The sequence below is a fragment of the Anabrus simplex genome, chromosome 2, assembly GCF_040414725.1.
Source record: "Anabrus simplex isolate iqAnaSimp1 chromosome 2, ASM4041472v1, whole genome shotgun sequence".
NCBI classification, from domain to species: domain Eukaryota; kingdom Metazoa; phylum Arthropoda; class Insecta; order Orthoptera; family Tettigoniidae; genus Anabrus; species Anabrus simplex.
This window is the reverse complement of record NC_090266.1, coordinates 679017084-679042658: the sequence shown is the minus strand read 5'-3', so window position 1 is coordinate 679042658 and position 25575 is coordinate 679017084. Positions and strand designations below refer to the sequence as shown.

The 25575-nt window shown below is 44.6% G+C and overlaps 1 protein-coding gene across 1 annotated transcript in view; it reads left to right on the top strand.

Moving 5' to 3' along the window:
• The window catches only part of Sytbeta (Synaptotagmin beta), a 924592-nt gene that overhangs the window by 561752 nt on the left and 337265 nt on the right, over window positions 1-25575 (top strand). The window contains exon 3 of the mRNA XM_068226251.1: window positions 13546-13585. Within this exon, the coding sequence (XP_068082352.1) occupies window positions 13546-13585 (40 nt within the window). The remainder of the gene's footprint in view (window positions 1-13545; window positions 13586-25575) is intronic.

Below are 25575 nucleotides of genomic sequence, written 5' to 3'. Positions count from 1 at the left end.
TTGGCTATTCGCTCGGAATCAGCGAGTTATCGCACCTCTGCTGCCTCAAGGGCAGTGTCCTGGAGCATGAGACATTGGATCGTGGGATACAACTGGGGAGGACGACCAATACCTCGCCCAGGCGGTCTTACCTGCAATGCCGAACAGGGGCCTTGTGGGGGAATAGGAAGATTGGAAGGGATAGACAAGGAAAAGGGAAAGATGCGGCTGTGGCCTTAAGTTAGGTACCATCCCGGCATTTGCCTGGAGGGGAAGTGGGAAACCACGGAAAACCACTTGCAGGATGGCTGAGGTAGGAATCGAACCCACCTCTATTCAGCTGACCTCCCCAGGCTGAGTGGACCCCGTTCCAGCCCTCGTACCACTTTTCAAATTTCGTGGTAGAGCCGGGAATCGAACCCGGGCCTCCCGGGGTGGCAGCTAATCACACTAACCACTCCACCACAGAGGCGGACAGAGGAAAACTACTACGCACAATTCCGCGCCAAATACTGAGGACCATTCTGCAAACATGTGATTTATTGTACCTTGAAATTAAACAGGTACCTGCAATATGATTTAATTAATAGGTTATGCCACGTGTTCTGTAATGTAAAGAAGTTAAATGAACACTGTAAAACACCACTGAAGACTTTGACACGGATATTAACTTTCGAGGTGGAACGGCCATACCTCTAACTAAGGTCACCGGGCGAGTTGGCCGTGCGCGTAGAGGCGCGCGGCTGTGAGCTTGCATCCGGGAGATAGTAGGTTCGAATCCCACTATCGGCAGCCCTGAAAATGGTTTTCCGTGGTTTCCCATTTTCACACCAGGCAAATGCTGGGGCTGTACCTTAGTTAAGGCCACGGCCGCTTCCTTCCAACTCCTAGGCCTTTCCTATCCCATCGTCGCCATAAGACCTATCTGTGTCGGCGCGACGTAAAGCCCCTAGCAAAAAAAAAAAAACTAAGGTCACATTTGCTGACTTCGTGGCTGAAGCGGATAAGGGCTGGAGCACAAGGTGTGTGTGAATATCGACAGCGTAGTGGCTCGAGTCCAGCATGAGGCAAATCTTTTGAACGGCAGAGGTGCTTCATTTTAGCGGGGATACAATAATAATCAATATTTATTTGCTATTGGTTTTAACGGGTACGGTCTTTCCCTTAAGGATGGGTGGGGGAAGGATTGGGAAGGAAATCGGCCTTGGTCTTTTATTAACGTACCGTCCAAGCATTTTCCTGGTGGGAAATGAGAAGCTGAGGAAAACCATCTTAAGGACGGCCAGCATGGGATTCGAATCCACAACCTCTCGACTCCAGTGCATACAAATAATAATCCACAATGGTCAGGTCACATCGCAGCATTTACTCATTTCCTCACGGTATATTCCTATGAAGGGTAGGTTGAATTGATGCTAATTTATGGAGAATGTAGGGTCGAATTACTATGTATGCCACGTACTCCGTAATGGTAAAAAGGTAAAGGAACACTGAAAAGCATTTTTGAAGAATTTGACACGCATATTAACTTTCTATGCGGAACGGCCGTACTTAAGATGTGATCCTTTAGCATCCTTATAGCCCTTCGTAGTCTTTGTGGCTAAGTCGTTTAAGGTCCATTGACGCAAAGTGTCCAAAAACCAGTAATGTAGTTGTTCGATTCCAACCTTCTGCATGTTTTTTTATTCTTGACCGACAGAGAAGAAGAATTGGGTTTACGTCGCACCGACACAGATAGGTCTTATGACGACGATGGGATAGGAAAGGCCTGGGAGTGGTAAGGAAGCGCCTGTGGCCTTAATTAAGTTACAGCCCCAGAATTTGCCTGATGTGGAAATGGGAAACCACGGAAAACCATCTTCAGGACTGGCGACAGTGAGGCTTGAAGTTGACCGTTAGATCTTGCCCCATTTTAACGAACACACAATGTTATGCAAAGTTCCCAAGTCACATCACAGCACACATTCATTCACTCACGGTGTATTTCAGTTACGAGTACGTTCATATGTTGCTCTTTATGGGGAAACAAGGCATAACGCAGTGAAGATGCAACGTCTCTATCACGAGGGTTTTCCCGACAGAAGACTACCGACTACCAATATGTTCCGAAACCTTTACACACACGGCATTCCCTTGCTATTTCTACTACAGCATCGCTGAATGCCACCCATTTTCTTTCTATATCCTGAACTTGCTTACTGTCCACTGTTCCAAACTTCTCACTAATCATATCGATGTACTTCTATCTAATTTCCTCGTCCTGGAGATTTTTTACCCTTATCCGTTTGCAGACAGATTTCACTTTCTCTATCCTAGGCCTAGAGGTAATCACACTGTCGGCAGCCCTGAAGATGGTTTTGCGTGGTATCCCATTTTCACACCAGGCAAATGCTGGGGCCGTACCTTACTTAAAGCCACGGTTACTTCCTTCCAACTCCTAGGCCTTTCCTATCCCATCGTCGCCATAAGACCTATCTGTGTCGGTGCGACGTAAAGCAAATAGCAAAGAAAAAACTCAGAATATGTCCGAGATGCCCTCTCCCATTCCATAGCAACTAGTATCCCGATTCTCAGGACCACTTACTGGAACACTCATCCGTTGCCCATGGTTCACGAACTAGGACATGACTACAGTAACCCACACCATGAACCGTCTGAATTATTTCACACGTTAAAATTTAAAACGAAACAAAACTCGCCCATTTTTTCCCTTGTGAACGTGTCTTCTAATTTTATTCTTACGAGCGTGGTTGACCATCAAACATTTTGACTGCACAATACCATCACAATATGCTATGTATGGAATATGTTCAGTATATGCGTTTATCAACAAAGCGTGATTCATGCAGGAGGACAATACACTGGACATCACAGCGAGTGGCGGAACTCTATGTCTAATACCCAAACATTTGAAACACTTCAATATCTCCAAATGTACTCGTCTGATATGTACCTTCTTCACACGTACGCAGTAGACTACACAAAGCTGCCTAACACTCAGCGGCGCAGTTGGTAATTCACGGAAATCATCTTCACTGGGTTACATACGGCTGTGTGGCACTCATACGATAACGCATAGTACCTATCACACACTGACACGACGGGTTGCGCACAGTCTCTGCACAGTTTGTCATTAAAACCAATTCGTCGACATAGGTCAAACTGTTTACTATATTTCCATCTAACTGAATCCCTCCCTGCCATTTTATACTTTTCGGTAAATTCCCAATGTAAACTATGAACAACAAAAGTGAAGGATTACAGCCTTGTCTAACCCATGTAACAACCTTTAACCAAAAGGTTTTGGTTTATTTTTGCATCAGGATAGTACTGGATTTCCGTGATTTACTACATCAGAGGGCGAATGCTGCGATGGTGAAAAAATATAGGCCGTAATCATTTCTCTCCCTACCGTAGTTGCAATCAATTATAAATACACATATGAATAAGATAATAATAATAATAATAATAATAATAATAATAATAATAATAATAATATCGATTTTTACGCTGAATTAACTGCTTTTTACGGAGATGCCGAGATGCCGGAAATTTGGTCCGCAGATTCGATCCTGCCTCAGTCCGGTGGTATTTGAAGATATTCAAATACGCCAGTCTCGTATCTGTGGATACACATTTTCACCTACACACAACAGATGATCCTACAAACCAGCACAAGAAACACGACATCGTAAATACATCCATCCACCCCAGGTAATTGAGAAGGGCCAGATTGAAGAGATTAAGAAGGTGAAATGAGTGCAATGTTCTATTGAAATGCTCCCTTGTATTAGAGGGTGAAGAAAATGTTCGTAGTTCTAATTCCGCAGATCACAGGTGGACCAAATCTCACTGCATCCTAATTGTGAACATAAATGCCTTTGATTGTTTGTAATAATCTTCCAGAAATCTCATAATCCCTCAGTACGGGTAACATCCTTTCCCTCGGTACTCTGTCATATGCCTTCTCTGTATTATTATTATTATTATTATTATTATTATTATTATTATTATTATTATTATTGATTAGGATAACTCCATTGTGTTTCATGTTTTAATTGCGTTTATAAAACAAAGCAGTTGATGGATGCATTGATTTCACATGGAACTAGATTTGTCTCGAACAGAGCTGCCATTGTTAATTTTAATTTTAATTCCCTTTGATGATAGCAAAAACCCGGTTTTGAGTGTATTAGTGTGGCCACTCATCAGTTGAATGCAGCTGTTGGATCTAGCTGTTAGTATAATTGCTGCTCTCCCAGCTGTCCGAGTTTCGATTCCCGGCTCTGTGATGTATTTATAACTGATTTGAGAGACTTAAACATAGTGTACCCAGCTTCAATTAATTTCATTCAGGAGAGTACTGGATTTCCGTGATTTACTACTTCATGAGAGGGCGAATGCTGCGATGGTGAAAAAATATAGGCCGCAATCATTTTTCTCCATACTGTAGTTACAATCAATTATAAATACTAATATGAATAAGATAATAATAATGTTATCGATTCTTACGTCGCACTAACTATTTTTCGGAGACGCTGAGGTGTCGGAATTTTGGTCCAGAGATTCGATCCTGCCTCAGTGCGGTGGTATTTGAAGTTGGTCAAATATGCCACTCTCGTATCTGTGGATTTGCTGGCACGTTAAAGAACTCTTGCTGGACACAATTCCACCACCTAGGCGCCTCCAAAAACCATTGAAAAGTACTTAGTTGGACGTGACACCAATATTATTATTATTATTATTATTATTCGGTTCCTTCACTGAGTGGTCAGAATCCTTCGGTTCATTACGATCTGGGTTTGATTCCCGGGATTGTCAAGGATTTAACCATGCTTGGTTAATTCCTCTTGCTCGGAGGCTATGTCTTTATGTTCGTCTCGATACACATTTTCACCTACATACAACAGATGGCCGTACAAACCACTACAAGAAACACGAAATCGTGAATACATCCCTCCACCCCAGGTAATTGAGAAGGGCCAGGGAGAAGAGGATAAGAATGTGAAATGAATGTACTGTTTAATTGAAATGCTCCCTTGTATTAGAGGGTAAAGAAAATGTTCGTAGTTCTAAAACAGTTTCCAAATAAATGTCTGGAAGTGATGGAATTTTTATACTACCAAGTCATAGTTGCTGATGTTTGTGAAAACTGCCTGATAACCTGTGACACTCCATTCTACCTATTCTAATTGATATGGAAAAAACCTCATAAGTCCGCCTCTGTGGTGTAGTGGTTAGTGTGATTAGCTGCCACCCCCGGAGGCCCAGGTTCGATTCCCGGCTCTGCCACGAAATTTGAAAAGTGGTACGAGGGCTGGAACGGGGTCCACTCAGCCTCGGGAGGTCAACTGAGTAGAGGGGGGTTCGATTTCCATCTAATCCATCCTGGAAGTGGTTTTCCGTTGTTTCCCACTTCTCCTCCCGGTAAATGCTGAGATGGTACCTAACTTAAGGCCACGGCCGTTTCCTTCCCTCTTCCTTGTCTCTCCCTTCCACACTTTCCACCCCCCCCCCGCACAAGGCCCCTGTTCAGCAAATTAGGTGAGGCCGCCTGGGGGAGGTACTGGTCATCCTCCTCAGTTGTATCCCCAACCCAAAGTCAGAAGCTCCAGGACACTGCCCTTGAGGCGGTAGAGGTGGGATCCCTCGCTGAGTCCGAGGGAAAAGCCGACCCTGGAGGGCAAAGAGATTAAGAAGAAGAAGAAGAAGAAGGAGAAGAAGAAAAACCTCGTGTATTTGTGAATTTGCTCCTCGTATAAATTTGTAGATTCTGTGTTGTTGGAACTAATGTTATCTGGAGAATCAATATATAAGTATTAACGGGTATGGTTGGATATGATATACATTTGCAATTCAAATTTCACTTTGAAAGTTTAATTTCCTCAAAAAACAATCAAGAAACGTGAATTTACAACATGCTGTCTTAAACACACAAAATAGACCAGAAATATCAGATACATATTTCATCGTTCAGAATGAAAATGTGACGTTGTCTATGAAATGTCACTAGTTTGGTCATAAAGGTTATAATAATAAAATTCAAGGAAACTTTACCATAGACCGAGAGAGCTGGCCGTGCATTGTGGAGATAGTGGGTTCGAACCCCATTGTCGGCAGCTCTGAAGATGGTTTCCCGTGGTTTCCCATGTTCACACCAGGCAAATGCTGGGGCTGTACCTTAATGAAGGCCACGGCCGCTTCCTTCCAACTCCTAGGCCTTTCCCATCCCATCGTCGCCATAAGACCTATCTGTGTCGGTGCGACGTAAAACCCCTAGCAAAAAAAAAAAAGTAGAAAAGTTTGTCATTACAAATGACATGTTGTTGGTATAACTCTGAAACATGACGTTCTCAACTGAAAGGAGTATAATGGAGTAGCATGGAAGTTACAATGTAAACAAAAGCACCGACCGGTACGTAGGCTGACGGTGAAAATGAATAATGTGAGTATAATGCCTGGATTGTAAGGAAGAACTAGTCTTTGAGATGTCACACTACGATTCTGTTCCCAGTTTGCGTACGATAGCTGGTCTAATGTACATTACAAGCGTGAAAACCGTACATGCCCAGACTAATGTTTAATGCTGTTTAAGGTGATGAGAATACGCATGAAGATTCGCCGTGCAGTAGCTAGAGCTTGAGGTAAGATTGAGACAGTTGAGCCACAGTTCTACAGTCGAGTGTCGGCTGACCCGACGGGTTGCTAATTTAGGAGTAGCATGGAAGTTACAATGTAAACAAAAACATCGACCGGTATGTAGGGTAACGGTGAAAATGAATAATGTGACAGCAGGGGTGGGATTAAGGGAGCGGCGCGGCTTCAGAGCTGGACGAGGTAATTACGAGGTGAACCCAAGTTTTCAGATTTACCTTGTTGTTAGCGACGTTGACAAGTTCGTTTTTCTCAAAATAGTTAACAAATATACCTATTGGTATAACAATTAATTAAGTATATAAACAAGATAAAGTAAAGTGGGTTCCAAACCAAACTCCATGGCACTACCGCCCTTGAAGGGCCTTGGCCTACCAAGCGACCGCTGCTCAGCCCGAAGGCCTGCAGATTACGAGGTCTCGTGTAGTCAGCACGGCCGTTATTCTTGGTTTTCTAGACCCGGGCCACTATCTCACCGTCAGATAACTCCTCAATTCTAATCACGTGGGCTGAGTTGCCCTTGAACCAGCCTTCAGGGCCAGGAATCGAACCCGGAGCCTCCGGGTAAGAGGCAGGCACGCTACTCCTACACCTCGGGGACGGCGTAAAGTGGATTCAGAAATAGATAAACTCAGTATAATTAACAACTGTAAGCTAGTTAACAAGATACGTGCTTTCAGGCCACTGGGAGATTTCTAAGGAGAATGAGTGCGCAAATATTTTTAGAGTCCAGTTTTACTAGTTAAATCTGGTAAGACTCTAAAGTCTTGATTATTCAAAAATATGAACCACTAAACAGTTCCAGCAATAACACACCAATTGGACATTCTTCTTTCAAATTCAGGAGCTAGGCTCATTCTACATAATTGTCCAGGGAAAAAACACCAAACTAGAAGGAGGAATAGGTTTATAAAATGTCTAGAGTTATCAAAAGGCTTGTAGTTCTGAAAATTACAGCAATACCAATAGAATGGCATAAGAATGGGACACGAGTTTAATCAGTATATAAATCGAAACTATGCTGCGACTAGGACGAACGAAAATTAAAATCCTAAACGGTTAATGAAGGTTAAATTTAGAAAATCCCTAGTCGCAGTAAAAGTAAAGGAACGAGGGTACAGAGGGTTAAATACTCGCACATCCTCTTGAAATTCTAATCCGGACGTTAGGGCCTTGCCTTGCCTTCTTGCCTTATTATCTGCTAAATGACGTAAATATTTGTACACAGTGTGATTGGAAGATTGCGAAAGTCCTACGCTAAGAGTTACATAATACGTATAGTTTAATTTAAAAGCCTGTAAAATATCTCTCTTAACCAGGGAGGAGTCGCGTCGAACGTAGGAGTGTGTTAGATATCGACATTTGCCTTTATCTTGCCAGTAGCCCTCCACGCGACGTTTGAGTTCTGTTTCGCACGAAGAGAGGGCCAAGAAAATCACCACTGTGTCACTGGATCACCTTTCTGTAGCTGACTGGGCACAGTTAGTGCCATCTTATTTACGCATGAAAAAGGGGCAGCAGTCCCAAAAACTAAATTTTCATGGCAATATGGGGTTCCGTACGTTTCCTGTTAGATAGCGTGCAGTATAGTGCATGAACGGCAGGCTCCTTGCATGTGAAACAATAGGTCAAGTCTCAGTGATAGTTACACCAAGTTCTTGCGGTTACTGGTAGATGGCAGTAGACTAAATACAGGAAAGGCCGTACCGGGCGAGTTGGCCGTGCGCGTAGAGGCGCGCGGCTGTGAGCTTGCATCCGGGAGATCGTGGGTTTCAATCCCACTGTCGGCAGCCCTGAAGATGGTTTTCCGTGGTTTCCCATTTTCACACCAGGCAAATGCTGGGGCTGTACCTTAATTAAGGCCGCTTCCTTCCAATTCCTAGGCCTTTCCTATCCCATCGTCGCCATAAGACCTATCTGAGTCGGTGCGATGTAAAGCCCGTAGCAAAAAGAAGTATTTTCACGTTGCAAATAATACTGTGTTATATTTACAAACACTGTGTTTTTGACTATCAACTAGGGCACGAAAACTGTTCATTTTAATATTAGTTGGGTTATTACGTCAGTGTACGATGTTGCCTATATTATTCTTAACGGTGAACTGTCCTAATGTTACACGTCCGAGTGGAAGAATGACGTTTGATACTGAACAATCGACTCGGCGTTTTGTTTACGTCGTGTCTTTCATGCTACTTCTGCATCATCTGCCTATCGTGTTTTGTTTGCGTCGTGTCTTCCGTGATACTATTACATTACCAGCCCGGAGGGTTTTGTTTACGTTGTGTCCTCTGTGCTACTCCTACATTACCAGGTGGTCGCTGTCAGCCGACAGTCAACTGTGTAATTGTGATCCATCCTCTCAACTTTATCTCAGCCACAAGCTTCTCCACGCATATTTTCACAACTCCCTCCACGGCACTTAACGCCCTTGAAAGGGCTCTGGCCTGTCCAGCGACCGCTGCTCAGCCCGAAGGCCTGCAGATTACGAGGGCCCGTGTGGTCAGCACGACGCATCTTCTCGGCCGTTATTATGGGCTTTCGAGACCGGGGCCGCCACCTCAGCGTCAGATAGCTCCTCAATTCTAATCACGCAGGGTGAGTGGACCTTGAACCAGCCCTCAGGTCGAGAGAAAAATCCCTGACCTGGGCGGGATCGAAACCGGGGCCTCCGGGCGAGAGGCAGGCACGCTACCCCTACACCACGGGGGCCGGCAATTTCACAACTAACAACGTGAAATAAACAGTATTAAATATTAGTCTGCTCAGGTAAGGTTTTCACTTTTGATGTGTTCATTAGCTCAGCTATCAGTCTGCACCCTTTGAACGTAATCGGAGTCTAAGATCTCCACGATCTCCCTTGGCAGTATGTCAAATACAATGCAACTATTTCCTTTAAAAGTGTATCACAGTCAGAGGTTATTTACACGTAGAGCGGTATTCTGTGATTATTTTATTTACTCGCATCAGCAACTTACTAACCAAACTAAATACAGCTATACGTACATTGAGATTAAAGACTGACTAAATTCATCACTCAGATAGTTTTTATCCAGAATCGTACCACACCTTGGGCATTGTCACTGACAAGCATCAAGTCCTATTCAGAAAAGGAAGACGGACACAGAGGGCATTGACATGTGTTTCACAACCTGTTCTTCACCACATATCTTCGTTCCTCCCAGAAAAACCGCTGTGTGATAATATTTCAGCTTAGAACTCTGACCAGAAAGGTTCTGTCACCTAAGGTTCAGTATTGCATGAACTGTATTAACGAAGTTTTGTTTCAAAGTGCTACATGTGCTGCGGGTCAGTATTCCTCCCCTGAACTTTGTCACATTGCAGTATTTCAAGGCGCAACGACGATATGCAGCTGTGTCATCTAATGTGAAACCCCACTGTTTAAGAGCAGGTTTTGACCTCCCAACACCAGTTTTAAACTGTTAAGGGACTTCCCTGCAATCCAGTCCTTGTCACAGCAAGCCCAAAGATATCCGTGTGGTTCCATTCAGATTGGATGACTTTATTTCCACAGAAGTTTTGCGTTATCGAAACCTCCTTGTAGCGTAGAAGTACGGAGGAGCCTTCGTTTGGACTACAGTGAGTCGGTTAATAACCACACAACGGGTGGACTTCTTTGTCGTCAGCCTGCCGCCTTTCAGACCTATTTTTTCCATAGTTAAAAAATACAGTTTTAAATGAAATTTGACTTCCTGAAAGGACACAAAATTAGCATCTCTTTTGAAAATAAATTCCTGGCACTTCCTCCGACATACATGACAGGTCCTTATCCATGTAAAAGTTGGATGGAAAGATGTCGTTGCCTATTCTTAACCACGACTGTACATTGTACAAAGGGTAAATTATATCCAAAGTATCTGTCCTGTAACGAAATATGACATTTAGTAAGTTATAAAATCTAATGAACGGGGATTTCTTCACTTTGTGCATGTTCCCCCAAGTTTCAAGCTGCTGTTCACTTCTACTTTTTCCCTACTATTTCCCTACGATTTTTTTACGTCGTACCGACACTGGTAGGTCTTACGGAGATGGTGGTATAGGAAAGGGAAGGAAACAACTGTGTCCTGAATTAAGGCACAGTCCCAACATTTTCCTGGTGTGAACATGGGAAAACGCGGAAAACCATCTTCAGGGCTGCCAACAATGGGATTAGAACCACTATCTCCCGAAAGCAAAATAACAGCTACGTGACGCAAACCGCGTAGCCAACTCGATCTTATACTTTCACTAAGCCCGGATAGATGACACTGTGTTATGTAGAACAGGGAATACGTAAAATTGTAAACTGAGAAGTATTAGAAGTACAAATTGCTGAGTACATTATAATGGACATTGGGTCCGAGTGAGTTCAGACGTTCATTGTCAGCAGCAACTTCTCGACGAATGCTTGGAGGTGCAATGCCAGCTGTATAAGGCTAAACGTTGGAGACTCTACCATTAGCCAAGATGGTCGGTTCCAGTCACGTCCAGATCCCCGTAAGTGAAGCGCTGTTTACGTTGTTGTCCCAAACCTGAAATCATTTTGAAGTCCAGTGAAGTACTTTGTCCTCGGTAAGATTATCCTTAAGAAAACAGCTTAAAGACACTGGGTGCTCTTTGGTTACAAAAAGCAATGCCTTTGTACAATATAGAAGCACGAAGGTATCAGTAACGTATCAAATTGAATGTAGACTCTTTCCATGAAGCTGAACATAACGTAATTCTCTCCTTTTGACGACACTTTAGTAATGGATTGATAGTAGAAGTCATTGATTGCTTAAATTATTTGGAATTTTTGTAGTTGCAGCAAAGCGATTGTAGTCCACAATATTCTGTACGAAAGAAGGCAGCTCTCCGACGGAACTATCTTTACATCGGTCTGTTTTCAGGCCATTTCGCCGTAGGAGAGAGAAGGTTGCGTGGACTCAGGATATCTTATTCATAACTTGTAAGTAACGACAATGGAAGTAATGAGAATGATTGCTGGTACAAACAGGTGGGAACAATAGCAGGAGAGTACGCGGAATGAGGAGATACAATATCTCAGTTAAGAATAAACTCTATAGATTACGCTTTTCGCGTAAATCGGCTTCTGTGCTGGTATCTCGAGAGGCGAAAGAAGGAGGATATTTTATCAAGGAGAATAATGGACTCGAGCATAGATGGTAAGATAAGCAGAGGGATAAAAACGCGATGATGGTTATACTCGGTTGTTTTATGAGTTGATGATAAAGAGTAAATGAGGATACGAAATCAGTTGCAAATAGAGCATCGCTGAGACGCTTAGTTAGTTTACAGAGTTTTGCAGACTGAATGTTGAAATGTACAACAGTCGGTTGGAATTTAGGAGTGTGTAAATATGAGCGACGTGTCGTAAGATTTGCTGGAGGCTTAACGTCACACTAACACACACACATACAGTTTTTCGGCGACGATGGGATAGAGCTAAGAGTGGGAAGGGAGTGGCCGTGGCCTTAATTAAGGTACTTCCCGGCATAAGCCTAGTGTGAAACTGGGGAAGCCACTGAAAACCATCTTCAATTTTGTCTTCAGTGCGGTTTGAACCCAGGCCTGAATGTATGTTACTGCTACGTGACTCGTTCCACATAGCTATCTCCCCCATTATTATTATTATTATTATTATTATTATTATTATTATTATTATTATTATTATTATTATTATTATTATCTTCCACTTTCCAAACCAAAATGTCTTACAATAGACCCGTTTAAGTTGGAACATACAGGTTTCAATGAAACTTGGTCGATTGATCAATGAACGTATCTTAAAATTAATGGTGATAATAATTTTGCAGTAAAATCAATGGCAGTGTTATAATTAATTATCACTGAAAATAGCTGGGTGGTTCGAAAAAAATTATCCCATGATGTACAACAACCTCTAAAAATTTACCAATAGATCTACTGTATTTTAAGTTACATAAAGCACTTTCTTGTTATCGATAATGACATTTTGACTGCACGAACAGAAATTCACGCTCTACAGATAATATATATTACTAACATGTTTGTACAGTAAACGAAAATATTAGGGTTTTAATACTTCTGTGTCGTTTAATGTTTAATGGAAGCTAAAATATTATGTTCTCTGGTATGATATTTTCATCATCCATATATACACATGCATGTTACTAATACACTGACTGACAGAGCAAATGCAACACCAAGAAGGAGTGGTCAGAACTTTATGCCAATTGCAGGGTAGACTGACGTCACTGAGGTATGCTCATGATGTGAAATGCGCCGCTGTGCTGCGCACGTAGCGAACGATAAATGGGACACGGCGTTGGCGAATGGCCCACTTCGTACCGTGATTTCTCAGCCGACAGTCATTGTAGAACGTGTTGTCGTGTGCCACAGGACACGTGTATAGCTAAGAATGCCAGGCCACCGTCAACGGAGGCATTTCCAGCAGACAGACGACTTTACGAGGGGTATGGTGATCGGGCTGCGAAGGGCAGGTTGGTCGCTTCGTCAAATCGCAGCCGATACCCATAGGGATGTGTCCACGGTGCAGCGCCTGTGGCGAAGATGGTTGGCGCAGGGACATGTGGCACGTGCGAGGGGTCCAGGCGCAGCCCGAGTGACGTCAGCACGCGAGGATCGGCGCATCCGCCGCCAAGCGGTGGCAGCCCCGCACGCCACGTCAACCGCCATTCTTCAGCATGTGCAAAACACCCTGGCTGTTCCAATATCGACCAGAACAATTTCCCGTCGATTGGTTGAAGGAGGCCTGCACTCCCGGCGTCCGCTCAGAAGACTACCATTGACTCCACAGCATAGACGTGCACGCCTGGCATGGTGCCGGGCTAGAGCGACTTGGATGAGGGAATGGCGGAACGTCGTGTTCTCCGATGAGTCACGCTTCTGTTCTGTCAGTGATAGTCACCGCAGACGAGTGTGGCGTCGGCGTGGAGAAAGGTCAAATCCGGCAGTAACTGTGGAGCGCCCTACCGCTAGACAACGCGGCATCATGGTTTGGGGCGCTATTGCGTATGATTCCACGTCACCTCTAGTGCGTATTCAAGGTACGTTAAATGCCCACCGCTACGTGCAGCATGTGCTGCGGCCGGTGGCACTCCCGTACCTTCAGGGGCTGCCCAATGCTCTGTTTCAGCAGGATAATGCCCGCCCACACACTGCTCGCATCTCCCAACAGGCTCTACGAGGTGTACAGATGCTTCCGTGGCCAGCGTACTCTCCGGATCTCTCACCAATCGAACACGTGTGGGATCTCATTGGACGCCGTTTGCAAACTCTGCCTCAGCCTCGTACGGACGACCAACTGTGGCAAATGGTTGACAGAGAATGGAGAACCATCCCTCAGGACACCATCCGCACTCTTATTGACTCTGTACCTCGACGTGTTTCTGCGTGCATCGCCGCTCGCGGTGGTCCTACATCCTACTGAGTCGATGCCGTGCGCATTGTGTAACCTGCATATCGGTTTGAAATAAACATCAATTATTCGTCCGTGCCGTCTCTGTTTTTCCCCAACTTTCATCCCTTTCGAACCACTCCTTCTTTGTGTTGCATTTGCTCTCTCAGTCAGTGTATAATCGTCACCGAGCTCGATAGCTGCAGTCGCTTAAGTGCGGCCAGTATCCAGTATTCGGGAGATAGTAGGTTCGAACCCCACTGTCGGCGGCCCTGAAGATGGTTTCCCGTGGTTTCCCGTTTTCACACCAGGCAAATGCTGGGGCTGTACCTTAATTAAGGCCACGGCCGCTTCCTTCCAAGTCCCAGCCCTATCCTGTCCCATCGTCGCCATAAGACATATCTGTGTCGGTGCGACGTAAAGCCAATAGTAACAAATATGTATATATAAATGTCTATTATATAAAACGAGGGAATTGCTCGATTTCTGTTCAGAATCCCACATTCTGTAAAACTGTGGAGATTCTACTTACCCATTGTGGGTGGGGGACGCAGGCTAGAAAACACTCCCGGTATCCCCTGCCTGTCGTAAGAGGCGACTAAAAGGGGCGACCTAGGTGCGGATATGGATTGCGGTTTGGTATTATGTGTTGGACCCCCTGTGGATGGGAGGGGCTGAATACATTCATACGTAATCCCTGCTTGTCGTAGAAGGCGACTAAAAGGGCAATATGGTCATCGGTCCCCTTTTTAATTTTATTTTTTGAGGGTTAGTTGTAGACCGATTCAAAATTCTTCATGTGCGTGTTGCTCGGAGATGGGCCTCTTACGCCCGAAAGCCCGCTCGTGACCGCCCAGGAATATTGCGGGTGGGAGCGCCATGTACCCGTTCAGTAGTATCCGTCTGACAACACAGGTCCCCGCACAGCCGAATGCCAGAAGGGACATATTATTAATTGTTTTTTATCTTTTCCTCTATATTTATTACTCTGTACACGCTATGGGGTACATGCTGTTGCGGGTGACTCGAGGGAGTCCTAGTGCTCATTGCCTCATTCATTCCGTATTAGGCATCGTACAACATCGGACCCCGGGCAATAACTGCTACGACCAGGTGGGTATTGCCTTGGCTGCTTTATTCGGCTACAGAGTCACCTGATCAGTGTGGGTGGCATTTGGGCAGGATGATTTCGGGCATGGCTTCGAAACCTCTTCGACCTGCCTAAGGTGGTCCCCCAACCGAAGTCTTTAACTTTTGATTTCTTGAGGGGTTCAACCCCCTGGGAATAAGTGCAGCGTGAACGAATGGGATCCAGCTTCATTAGATTTCTGGTTGCTACCAGAACTGATGGGAGTGACTTCAAGCTGGTAAAGTCTATTTTGTTTAGTAGGCACATAGAAGGTGTCTACGGCGAACTTGAAGATCTGAAAAAAATGCGCAACGATAGTTTGTTGTTAAAGATGCGCACTGCCGTGCAAGTTGATCGGTTGCTCAAGTGCAACCACTTTGGCTATATTCCCGTCAAAGTTGAGGAACGCAAGAACTTGAATCTGGTTCGTGGAGTTATCTTCCGCCGAGATCTCACCTTGAACACTGACGATGAGTTGATGGAACACATGAAGCACCATGGCGTGAAACACGTCCGGCGCATTATGCGCAAAGTCAACGGTGAAGACGTTGCCACGGGTGCGTTCAATTTCTCCTTCAAACTGTCAGTGTTATCAGAAAAAGTCAAGGTAAAGACATATCGCTGCGATGTGAGGTCGTACATACCGCCTTCCATGCGCTGCTATCAATGTCAGAGGTTCGGGCATATGGTATCTCGTTGCTCGAATCCGTCTGCATGTGGTACAAGTGGCAGAGGAGCTCACGGCGCGGAAGAGCGCACAACTCCTTACAGGTGCACTAATTGCCCTGGTCTTCATTCACCCCGAGATCGGAACTGTCCGGTATATCTCGGTGAGAAGAAGATCCTGGAGATCAACACCCTGGATCGTCTTTCCTGCGAGGAAGCACGCCGTAAGTTCAGTTCTGTGGGTGATACCACCAAGACGCTAGACTACATGAAGATAGCACAGAGTCTTACAGGTTCGTCTTTTGCTTCTTCTAAACCTGTTGCGATCGCTGCGCCCAAGGCGGCTGTTGCTCCTGCGAGCAAACCCGCAAAGGGTAAAAGCTCGAAGGGGGGGGGGGACCACCCCACCTTCAACCACAAACCCGCCTGTGATGGCTGGGACTCCTAAGCCCCAGCCAAGAGGTCGGCGAAAGCCGTTCCCAGGCCGGCGGAGGTGGCATCGTCGGCCAGGACTGGGAAATCACCTTCTAGCCCGCCTAAACAAGAAAAGAAGACGGAGAAGAGGAGTGCCCTTATCAGGCGCTCTCGCACTTCTCCTGCGAGTGTGAAATTATGCCCTCAATTTGGAGGGTATGAATCAGCGCGAGCAGGTACGCCTGCTGAAAAACCTGCGCGGTCCCCCAGTAGGAGGACATCCCGCCCTCCAAAAACGTCGAAGTTCCGGGCGTCAGTCCCCTCGTCCGTCGACAAAGGAATGGACGTCGAGCTTTCATCTACATCTACGGTTGTAAATGTTGATGTTAGTGCTTAGGTTTTAAGTATAACTTAACACTCATCCTTTCTCAGTCCACACAATGTCGCTGTTACAGGAGAATTGTACCGGCTATAGCAGGCATCTTGCTGAGCTGCCCCAGCTTGCATTCAGGAAACTAATCTCAGACCTGGTCATCATACGGTCTTGAGAAATTTCAGACTATACTCGACAGAACAACATTGTGCTAACTGTTCTTCCGCTAGCGTTGGCATTCTTGTCCGTTCTGATACCTATACTGAAGAGGTACCACTAAGAACCCTGCGGAAGGCTGTAGCAGTTCGCGTTCCGCTGCCTGTAATAGCAACAGTGTGTAATGTTTATTCCCCACCAGGCCAGCCTCTTGATATAAATGATGTAACTGATCTTATAGATCAGCTTCCACCTCCCTTACTCCTATTGGGCGATTTTAACGCCCATCAACCTATACGGGCCTCTAAACGCCTTGCCCCAGGGGAAGGGAGTTGGAAACATTAGCAAGAGATCTGGATTTATGAATTTTGAATACAGGTGAACGAACTCAGTTCAGTGTACGTTACGGCACATACTCTCGCATAGACGTCAGTCTATGCAGGCGAACGCTCGTTCCCCTGTTTCGGTGGAATACACACGATGATATCCGTGACAGTGACCATTTTCCCATTTTTTTAGTTGAAACAGAAATCCGTCGATTCTTAAACATGCTGATTGGCCAAAGTCCACATCACTAGCTGTCTTTAACGACCTGACCAGGCGGAGCGTAGACGGCGATATCAGGTACACAACACAAGTTATTCTTCCTGCTGCTGAGGAGTCCATTCCATCTTTTTCAGGGACTCCTCGCCGAAAACCCGTTCTTTGGTGGAACGAAGAAATTGCAGCAGCTATCAAAGAATGCCGTCTCGCTCATAAACGCTATCGTAGACAGCCTAATGTGGTCAATTTGGTAACATTTAAGAAACTCCGCGCTAACGCACGAGTTCTAATTCGACAGAGTAAGAAAGCTTCGTGGGCGAGGTATGTGTCGCCTATGACGTATATACCCCGTCATCTCAAGTGTGGACTAAACTTCGGCGTATTTGGGGTATCCAAGGATCATCGTCTGTACCGGGAATTTCCATTGGGAACATTATTGTCACTGAACCACTCTCGATTGCTAACCATCTAGCCAGTCATTTCGCGGATGTGTCTGGCTCTGGGAATTACCATTGTGATTTCCTCGCTCTGAAGCGGGGGCAGAACGTCATCACCTTAATTATGCCACTCAAGCTTCAGAGGACTTTAACGTGCCCTATACGGAGTGGGAACAACGCAGCGCCTTGGCGCTTTGCAACGGCACGTCTCCTGGACCTGACAATGTCCATAACCAGATGTTGAAACACCTTAGTGAGGATAGTCTGTTATATCTCCTTCGTGTGTTCAACCGAATCTGGATAGGGGGTGAGTTTCCATCTCAATGGCGAGAGGGCATAGTCATTCCTGTCCTCAAGCCTGACAAAAATCCTAAGTATGCAGGAAGTTACAGACCCATTTGTCTCAAGAACTGTCTGTGTAAGCTATTTCAGAGGATGGCAAATCGCCGACTTGTGTGGTGTCCGGAGAAACAAGGACTTTTGTCCGAGCACCAATGTGGTTTTCGAGCCGCTCGCTCGACCACTGACCACTTGGTACGCCTGGAGAGTTCAATCCAGGATGCATTTCTCCGCAAATAACATTTGGTGGCTGTTTTCTTTGACTTAGAAAAGGCTTATGACACCACATTGCGATATGGTATCCTTTCAGTCCTGCATCAATGGAGATTCCGAGGTCACTTGCCGGTATTTATTGCGAATTTTTGTCCCTCCGTCTATTCCGTGTCCGAGTAGGGAGGGCATATTTAAAATACCACTTCAATAAAATGAAGTCCCACAGGGATCGGTTCTCAGTGTCACTCTGTTCGCGAATGCCATAAACGGTATTGTCGCTGCTGCTGGTTCAGCAGTAATACCGTCGCTGTATGTGGACGATTTTGCTCTGCATTACAGCTCGCACAATATAGCACTCGCAGACCGAGAATTACAGCAAGCTATTAGGAGAGTTGAACAGTGTACTTTAGAACATGGCTTTGGGTTTTCAGCCGTAAAGACTTCTGTTGTGCACTGTTGCCGGAACCGCACGTGCACTGTTGCCGGAACCTCACTCTTCACTCGCATCCTGAGCTTTATTTAGGAAATGTCGCTCTTCCCATAGTTGACACTTGCCGATTTCTTGGGCTCCTTTTGGATAGGAAATTATCGCGGGAGCACCATGTGCGGCAGTTAAAAATGCAATGCACTAAGAAGTTGAATATTTTGAAGTTTCTTAACAGTACTAATTAGGGGGCTGACCGCACGGTGCTCCTACGATTGTACAGGGCACATATTTCATCCAGCTTAGACTACGGAAGTGCAGCATATGGATCAGCAAGGCAAAGCGTCCTTGCGAAACTGAATAGCATCCACCACAGCGGGGTTATGTTGGCAATGGGTGATGTTCGAACAAGCCCCATTGCTAGCCTTCTCGCTGAGTCTGGTGTGCCGCCTTTACACCTGAGGCACCAGCAAATGCTTCTGTCCTATGCTACAAATTTGCGACAGATGCCACTTCACCAAAGCTATCCGTGCGTATTCCAAAATGGAAACCGTCGGCTGTACGCTGCTTATCCTCGAGCAACGCGGCCGGTTGGAATCCGCTTGGATAGCAGTCACAGATTATTTGACGTACTTTCGGTTCCCTGCCTTGTCAGGCAACCAAGTGGGGTACCTCCGTAGATACGACCTGCAGTAATCCTAGATCTGCACACTGGCCCGAAGGTAAACACGGACCCTTCGATATATCGCAGGCTCTTCCTGTCCGTTGTTGGCCGCTATCCAGGTTCAGTCGTCGTCTACACGGATGGTTCCAGGGCAGAAACGAAAGTGAACTTGCATTAGTTGTCGATAATGATAGGATTCTTCTTGCATTTCCGGAAACCTGCAGTGTGTACGCAGCAGAGCTCTATGCTATCTGTGGAGCTGTGCGGTACGCATTGTCCGATGAGCACCGACACTTTCCGCTGTGTCCTGACTCTTTGACCTCCCTACAGTCTATTGATACCTGTTTCCCTCGGCACCGTCTGGTGCAGGGGATCCAGGATCTGCTGGCCAGGTGTTCGTATGCCGGTACCAGAATCACGTTTATGTGGCTCCCAAGCCACATGGGTGTAGAGGGAAACGGGTTAGCAGATAGGGCTGCCAAGGAGGCTGTTACACAGCCCCCGTTGCCTTACAAGGTTCCAGCAAGTGATATTCGTTCTCAGCTGAGACATTTGGTTATATCCCTTTGGGAGATTGAGTGGCAGGCCACTCCACTTTCAAATAAGCTGAGAGCGATAAAAGGCACAACGAAGGTATGGAGGACTTCCCTTCGGGCTTCTTGGAGGGAAGCAGTGGTATTATGTTGTCTTCGGATCGGTCACGGTGTAGTAACGCTCTCCTACTTACTGAAAGGAGAACCCCCTCCTGTGTGTACTTGCGGTGATCATCTTCCCGTGGAACACATCCTGACGGAGTGCGTGAACCTAGTCGATCTGCGCCGCAGTCTAAAACTCCCGAGTACCATCTTCCTCATCCTGCGAGATGACGAGCAGTCAGCCGACCTCGTCATCTGTTTTATGAGGGATAGTGGTTTGTTTTATTGCATATAAATGTAGTGTTTCGTATTAGTCTTTGTAGTATTGTTCACTACGTTATATTAATGTGACTCTGTTTTAGTTTGTGTTTGTGTATTTTAATGGGGTTTTTAATATTCATTTCCATTATATAATATTGAATTTTAAGGCAATATCTTATTCTAACATAACCTATCATCTTTCATTTTACCGAAAACAAGGCTTTGCGAATTAGATTCACTGATTATTTTAATTTCACCATCATTATTAACCTTCATTTGTTTTAAATTCTAGTCAGTGGATACATTTTAAAATTTTGATTATCATATCATGTCGTCTATCCCGTTCCATTAGGGGCCGATGACCTTAGATATTAGGCCCCTTTAAACAACAAGCATAATCATAATCATCATCATCATCGAGATTCTATGTAACAACAGCAGGCCTATGCCGATTTTCTGATGTCTTACTTATCATCCCATCAAGTTTCATTGCAGTTGGTCTCGTCTAAATCAAACAGTAATAATCATAATAATAATAATAATAATAATAATAATAATAATAATAATAATAATAATAATAATAATAATAATAATAATAATAATAATAATAATCGTTTTACATCCCACTAATTACTTTTACGGTTTTCGGAAACTCCGAGGTGCCGGAATTTTGCCCAACAGGATTTCTTTTACGTGCCAGTAAATCTACTTACACGAGGCTGGTATATTTGAGCACCTTCAAATACCACCAGAGTGAGCCGGGAGTTACTGAGCTACTCAGGTGGCAGGAATAGATTTACAATAATACTAAATTATGACTCCTATGGAATTTTATAATAATAATAATATTAAAAAGAACCAAGGCGGGAAAGGACATTAGTGGCCATGACCTGCCAAGACGACTGCTGCAAGCAGAGAGGCTACTAGAGTGGCACGTGGACAGTGTGGCGACATCCTGAGCGCCATCATTTAGCTTTCACGACTGAGTACACTGCCTCTCAAATAGCTCTTCAGTTGATATCACGAGGCTGAGTGAAACCTGCTATTGTTCAGAATTAAAAATCCCTGGACTGGCTGGGAATCGAACCCAAGGCCTCCAAGAAGCAAACACTCACACTATCCCTATAGCGTGGGTCTGGGTAATAATAACATTAATTGAAGACTGTTGATGCCATAATCATAATCACGGGACAATCAGTTACTCTTCGAATCCGAACCACAGGAATGTAAATTTTCATCTACAAAATCCCAGATGCATTGGCTGGTAACGAACCCCAGCCACCTTGGTAAGAGGTCAGTGGTAAAACCACATGCCGTAATTGATGCTGATGATTGTTGTTTTCTAGGTTATTGACCCAGTGTTTAATACTGGTTGTGGTGCGTCAGGTAAACGTGGAAAGGCGACCAGACCACATGGCGTTAAATTCCTGATGGGCCAAGTGACCCGATGGCCTGCAGATTGCGAGGTGGCGTGTGATCAGTGCTTTCTAGACAGAGGCCGCTAACTTACCCTCAGATAGCTCCACAGTTGTTTTCCCGTAGGCTGATTGAACGTAGAACCAGCCCTCATATCCAGGCAGAATCCCTGACCTGGCCAGGAATGGAACCTGGGGCTTCCCGGTAAGAGAGAGCCTGGCTGGCTGGCGGGTAAATGTGGCTAATCTACAAAACACATGTCTAGAAGACACGCGTTGGTACCTGAATCTCCCCATAAACTATAATCGATCTACGAACACTCGATGAGACACTTACTATTCTAAGCAATGCAATTGTACAGATGAACAATAAAAAAATGTCGCATATCTGGAGACGTGAAATATAAGGAAGTCCTCTTCGGCTATGTTCGGCTTTGTACAGTCAGCTGGATGCGTCATGCATAACGGCCCGTAGTTCTCACTCACTGCATCAGCCTCTCTCACTCTAGCCCAGCCCCTCTCTATTCCCGTCGTAGCATGCACTTGCATACAGAGCACTATGAAATTATAAACCCACGTAACGCAGTGGGTTAGCTGTGGGTTACGAAATTCGTGCCTATCGTAACAGCTAACTTTGGAATCCTTGCGTGAACGATTTTCTTCTCTTCTCGAATGAATACACCGTGATGACGTCAGGCAACGAACCCCCCAAATTTGGCCGAGCTAACTTCGATTCTAAATACTTCACTCCAGTCTGACATGGCACATATATTATTCACTTGCGTCAAGACAACAAGTATTGGCTGTCCTCCAACATGGCAGTTTTATCATTCGTGAGGCAGCGATTCGGTTAGCGGTGCTCAGAGATGGATAGTGGATACAGCAGTGGTGAATATCAGGAGACATTGGACGTCTTCCGTGCACTGGTTCAAAGTGGATTTCTTCTCAAGAAGATGACATAGGTTAGTTGAAACCTCACAGGAGTATCCGTTCTTAAACTCGGCGCAGCTCATGCAGGCGACCAATTTTTATGGATGTCAGTACGCGGTCCATAAACGATTACGAGATGCCGGACTCCATTCCAGAAAAGCTGCCACTAAAGGGTCTCTCTCCGATGAACAAATTGTCGATCGGTGAGTCTATGCCGAGATGGAATCAAATCGTAATGGAACCCTGTGATCATGTGTGAAGAGACATTTCAGTGGAGCCCGATACGACAAAAGATACAATGCCAAGTGTTAATGCAGTGGTCGCATATCTGTGTCGTATTGGGGATGAACATCTTAGATGGGGCTGGATTGCTTCATCGATAGATGAGTTACACATCAGTCCACTTGGACATTCTACATAATATTATGTTTCAGAGTGTGAGAGAGCGTTATCCAGATGTGGCAATACAGTTCGTGCAATACACACGTGCGGTCGTGTTGAGGAATCCATTGAACTCCTCAATTGGATCCCTCGTGCTCCAGACTCGAGCCCCCATTGAACTAGTGTGGGCAAGATGGAAACGTCATATAAAGAAACACTGGTCTCACCCTCTTACTTATATATCCCATAAACTCTTCTCAGTACGTTCAATTTAACTACATGTAATGTTTTAGATTACAATAAACGAATACGCTCCCCCCAGTTGGTGGTCATCCGTGACTGGGAGAGAAGCGTATTCATTCATTCATTCATTCATTCATTCATTCATTCATTCATTCATTCATTCATTCATAAACTCTTCTTGGAGGTATTTTTCATAATTAGACAAACTTAGATTTATGAGGTATTTCCTAGACTTTAACTAAGTCATAGAGTCTACAATACCTAATTATGTATATCCTTGCCACTAGATACACACGTCTTCTCTGATTTCACGTTACTTAAATTTCTTGTTCAGCATTCCTCTCACAATATTAAACATCTTTGTTCTTCAGCGTGGTTTCTTCCTTTCTCTATTTAATAACTTAGCACGGGTATAAAGTTCGAGTTCATTTTCAATTTTACCTATCTCTTCCCCATCTTTATATTATTTTCTGAATTTTATAGTTTCTTCAGTAGATATTCTATTTCCGTATCCTTATTGCGTAAAATATATTCTTCTTCCTGGTCTTTCCCAATTACCTGAGATCGACACTTTTATGGATTTAGTCCTGCTTCTCTGAAGCCAACCCTATGTAGTGAAAGTATTCATTATGGAATGTTTCTGTGGTGACTTGTAGTGTGATGTGATCTGCGTAAATGAAGATGTGTATTAACACGAACATTAACACCCAGTCTCCGAACCAGAGGAATTAACGGAACTAACTTTACGCAGTATAATTCCCAGCCCCAGCTGGGAATGGAACCCGGAGCTCTCTGAACCGAAGGTCATTACGAGAACCATTCAGCTAAATAGCCGAAAACTGGATAAATATTTATGGCTTTTCCTTACTCTTACCTCGTATGGCTTTATTCTTTACTCCCGTCAACTACAAGATTATCCCTCTCATTTCTTTTTCAGTAAAATTTCGGTCCTTACTTTCAAATTTTTACAATAGTAGGATATTGTAAGATAAAATATAACAGAATATCACTGCGATAATGCAAAATATTTGCGCTCTTGCCTTTATAAAGACTTCCCATTTTTAAATCTCTTAACTCTTTTGAATGCCCATGTCGGGTTTCTCTGAATGATTTGACAATGGCTGAAATAGGCTAAGTTTAGAAGAAGAAATTTATTAAGTTAATGAACGTTCATCGAAGAAACGTGTTTTCTTTCTTTCTTTCTTTCTTTCTTTCTTTCTTTCATAATCCGCTTACCCTCCAGGGTTGGTTTTACCCTCGGAATTAGCGAGGGATCCCACCTCGACCGCCTCAAGGGCAGTATTCCGGAGCATGAGACTTTGGATTGGGGATACAACTGGGGAGGAGGACCAGTACCTCGCCCAGACGGCCTCACTTACTCTCCTGATTGGAGGATGGGAAGATTGGAAGGGATAGACAAGGAAGAGGGAAGGAAGCGGCCGTGGCCTCAAGTTAGGTACCATCCCGGTATTTTCCCTCAGAAGTTGGAAACCACGGAAAACCCCTTCGAGGATGGTTGAGGAGGGTATTGAACTCTCCGCTACTCAGTTGACCCCCTGAGGCTGAGTGGACCCTGTTCCAGCCCTCGTACCATTTTTCAAATTTCGTGGCAGAGCCGGGAATTGAATCCGGGCCTCCGGAGGTGGCAGCTAATCACACTAACCACTACACCACAGAGGACGACAGGGGCCCTTTTACCGGAAGTAAACAACCGCCTGATGAGTTCCCATAGATTCATTCACTACTAACTCCTCTTCACAATACTCATGAAAGTAACGCTTATCATTATTCCCGATAATCTATATATATAAAATAAGAGTTTAGTCTGTACATTGTTCATAATTTGAAAATAATGGTATTTCTGTATCGGTCATGTCCATAGTAACAAGGAAATGCATTTTTTACTTTTCCGTAATGTCTGTCTGTCTGTCTGTCTGTCTGTCTGTCTGTCTGTCTGTCTGTCTGTCTGTCTGTCTGTCTGTCTGTCTGTCTGTCTGTCTGTCTGTCTGTCTGTCTGTACACGCATTACGATAAAACGGACGAAGAGAATTTAATGAAAATCGGTACGTGAAATTGGGGGATGAGCCACTACAATCTAGGCTGTAAATCATTTTACTCACGCTAAGTGAAATGGTAGTTTAAAGGAAGGTCTAAAATTGAATTCTCAAATATTTATATTATTAGTGGTCTTATCGATAAATACTACAAAACTAAAGTTATATAGAATTAAATTTCCAATCATTTATGTCATACATTGTGAGCGTACCGGCTTTGATAACACAGATATTCATGAATTTGTATTTCTGTTACCAAGTCCATATCA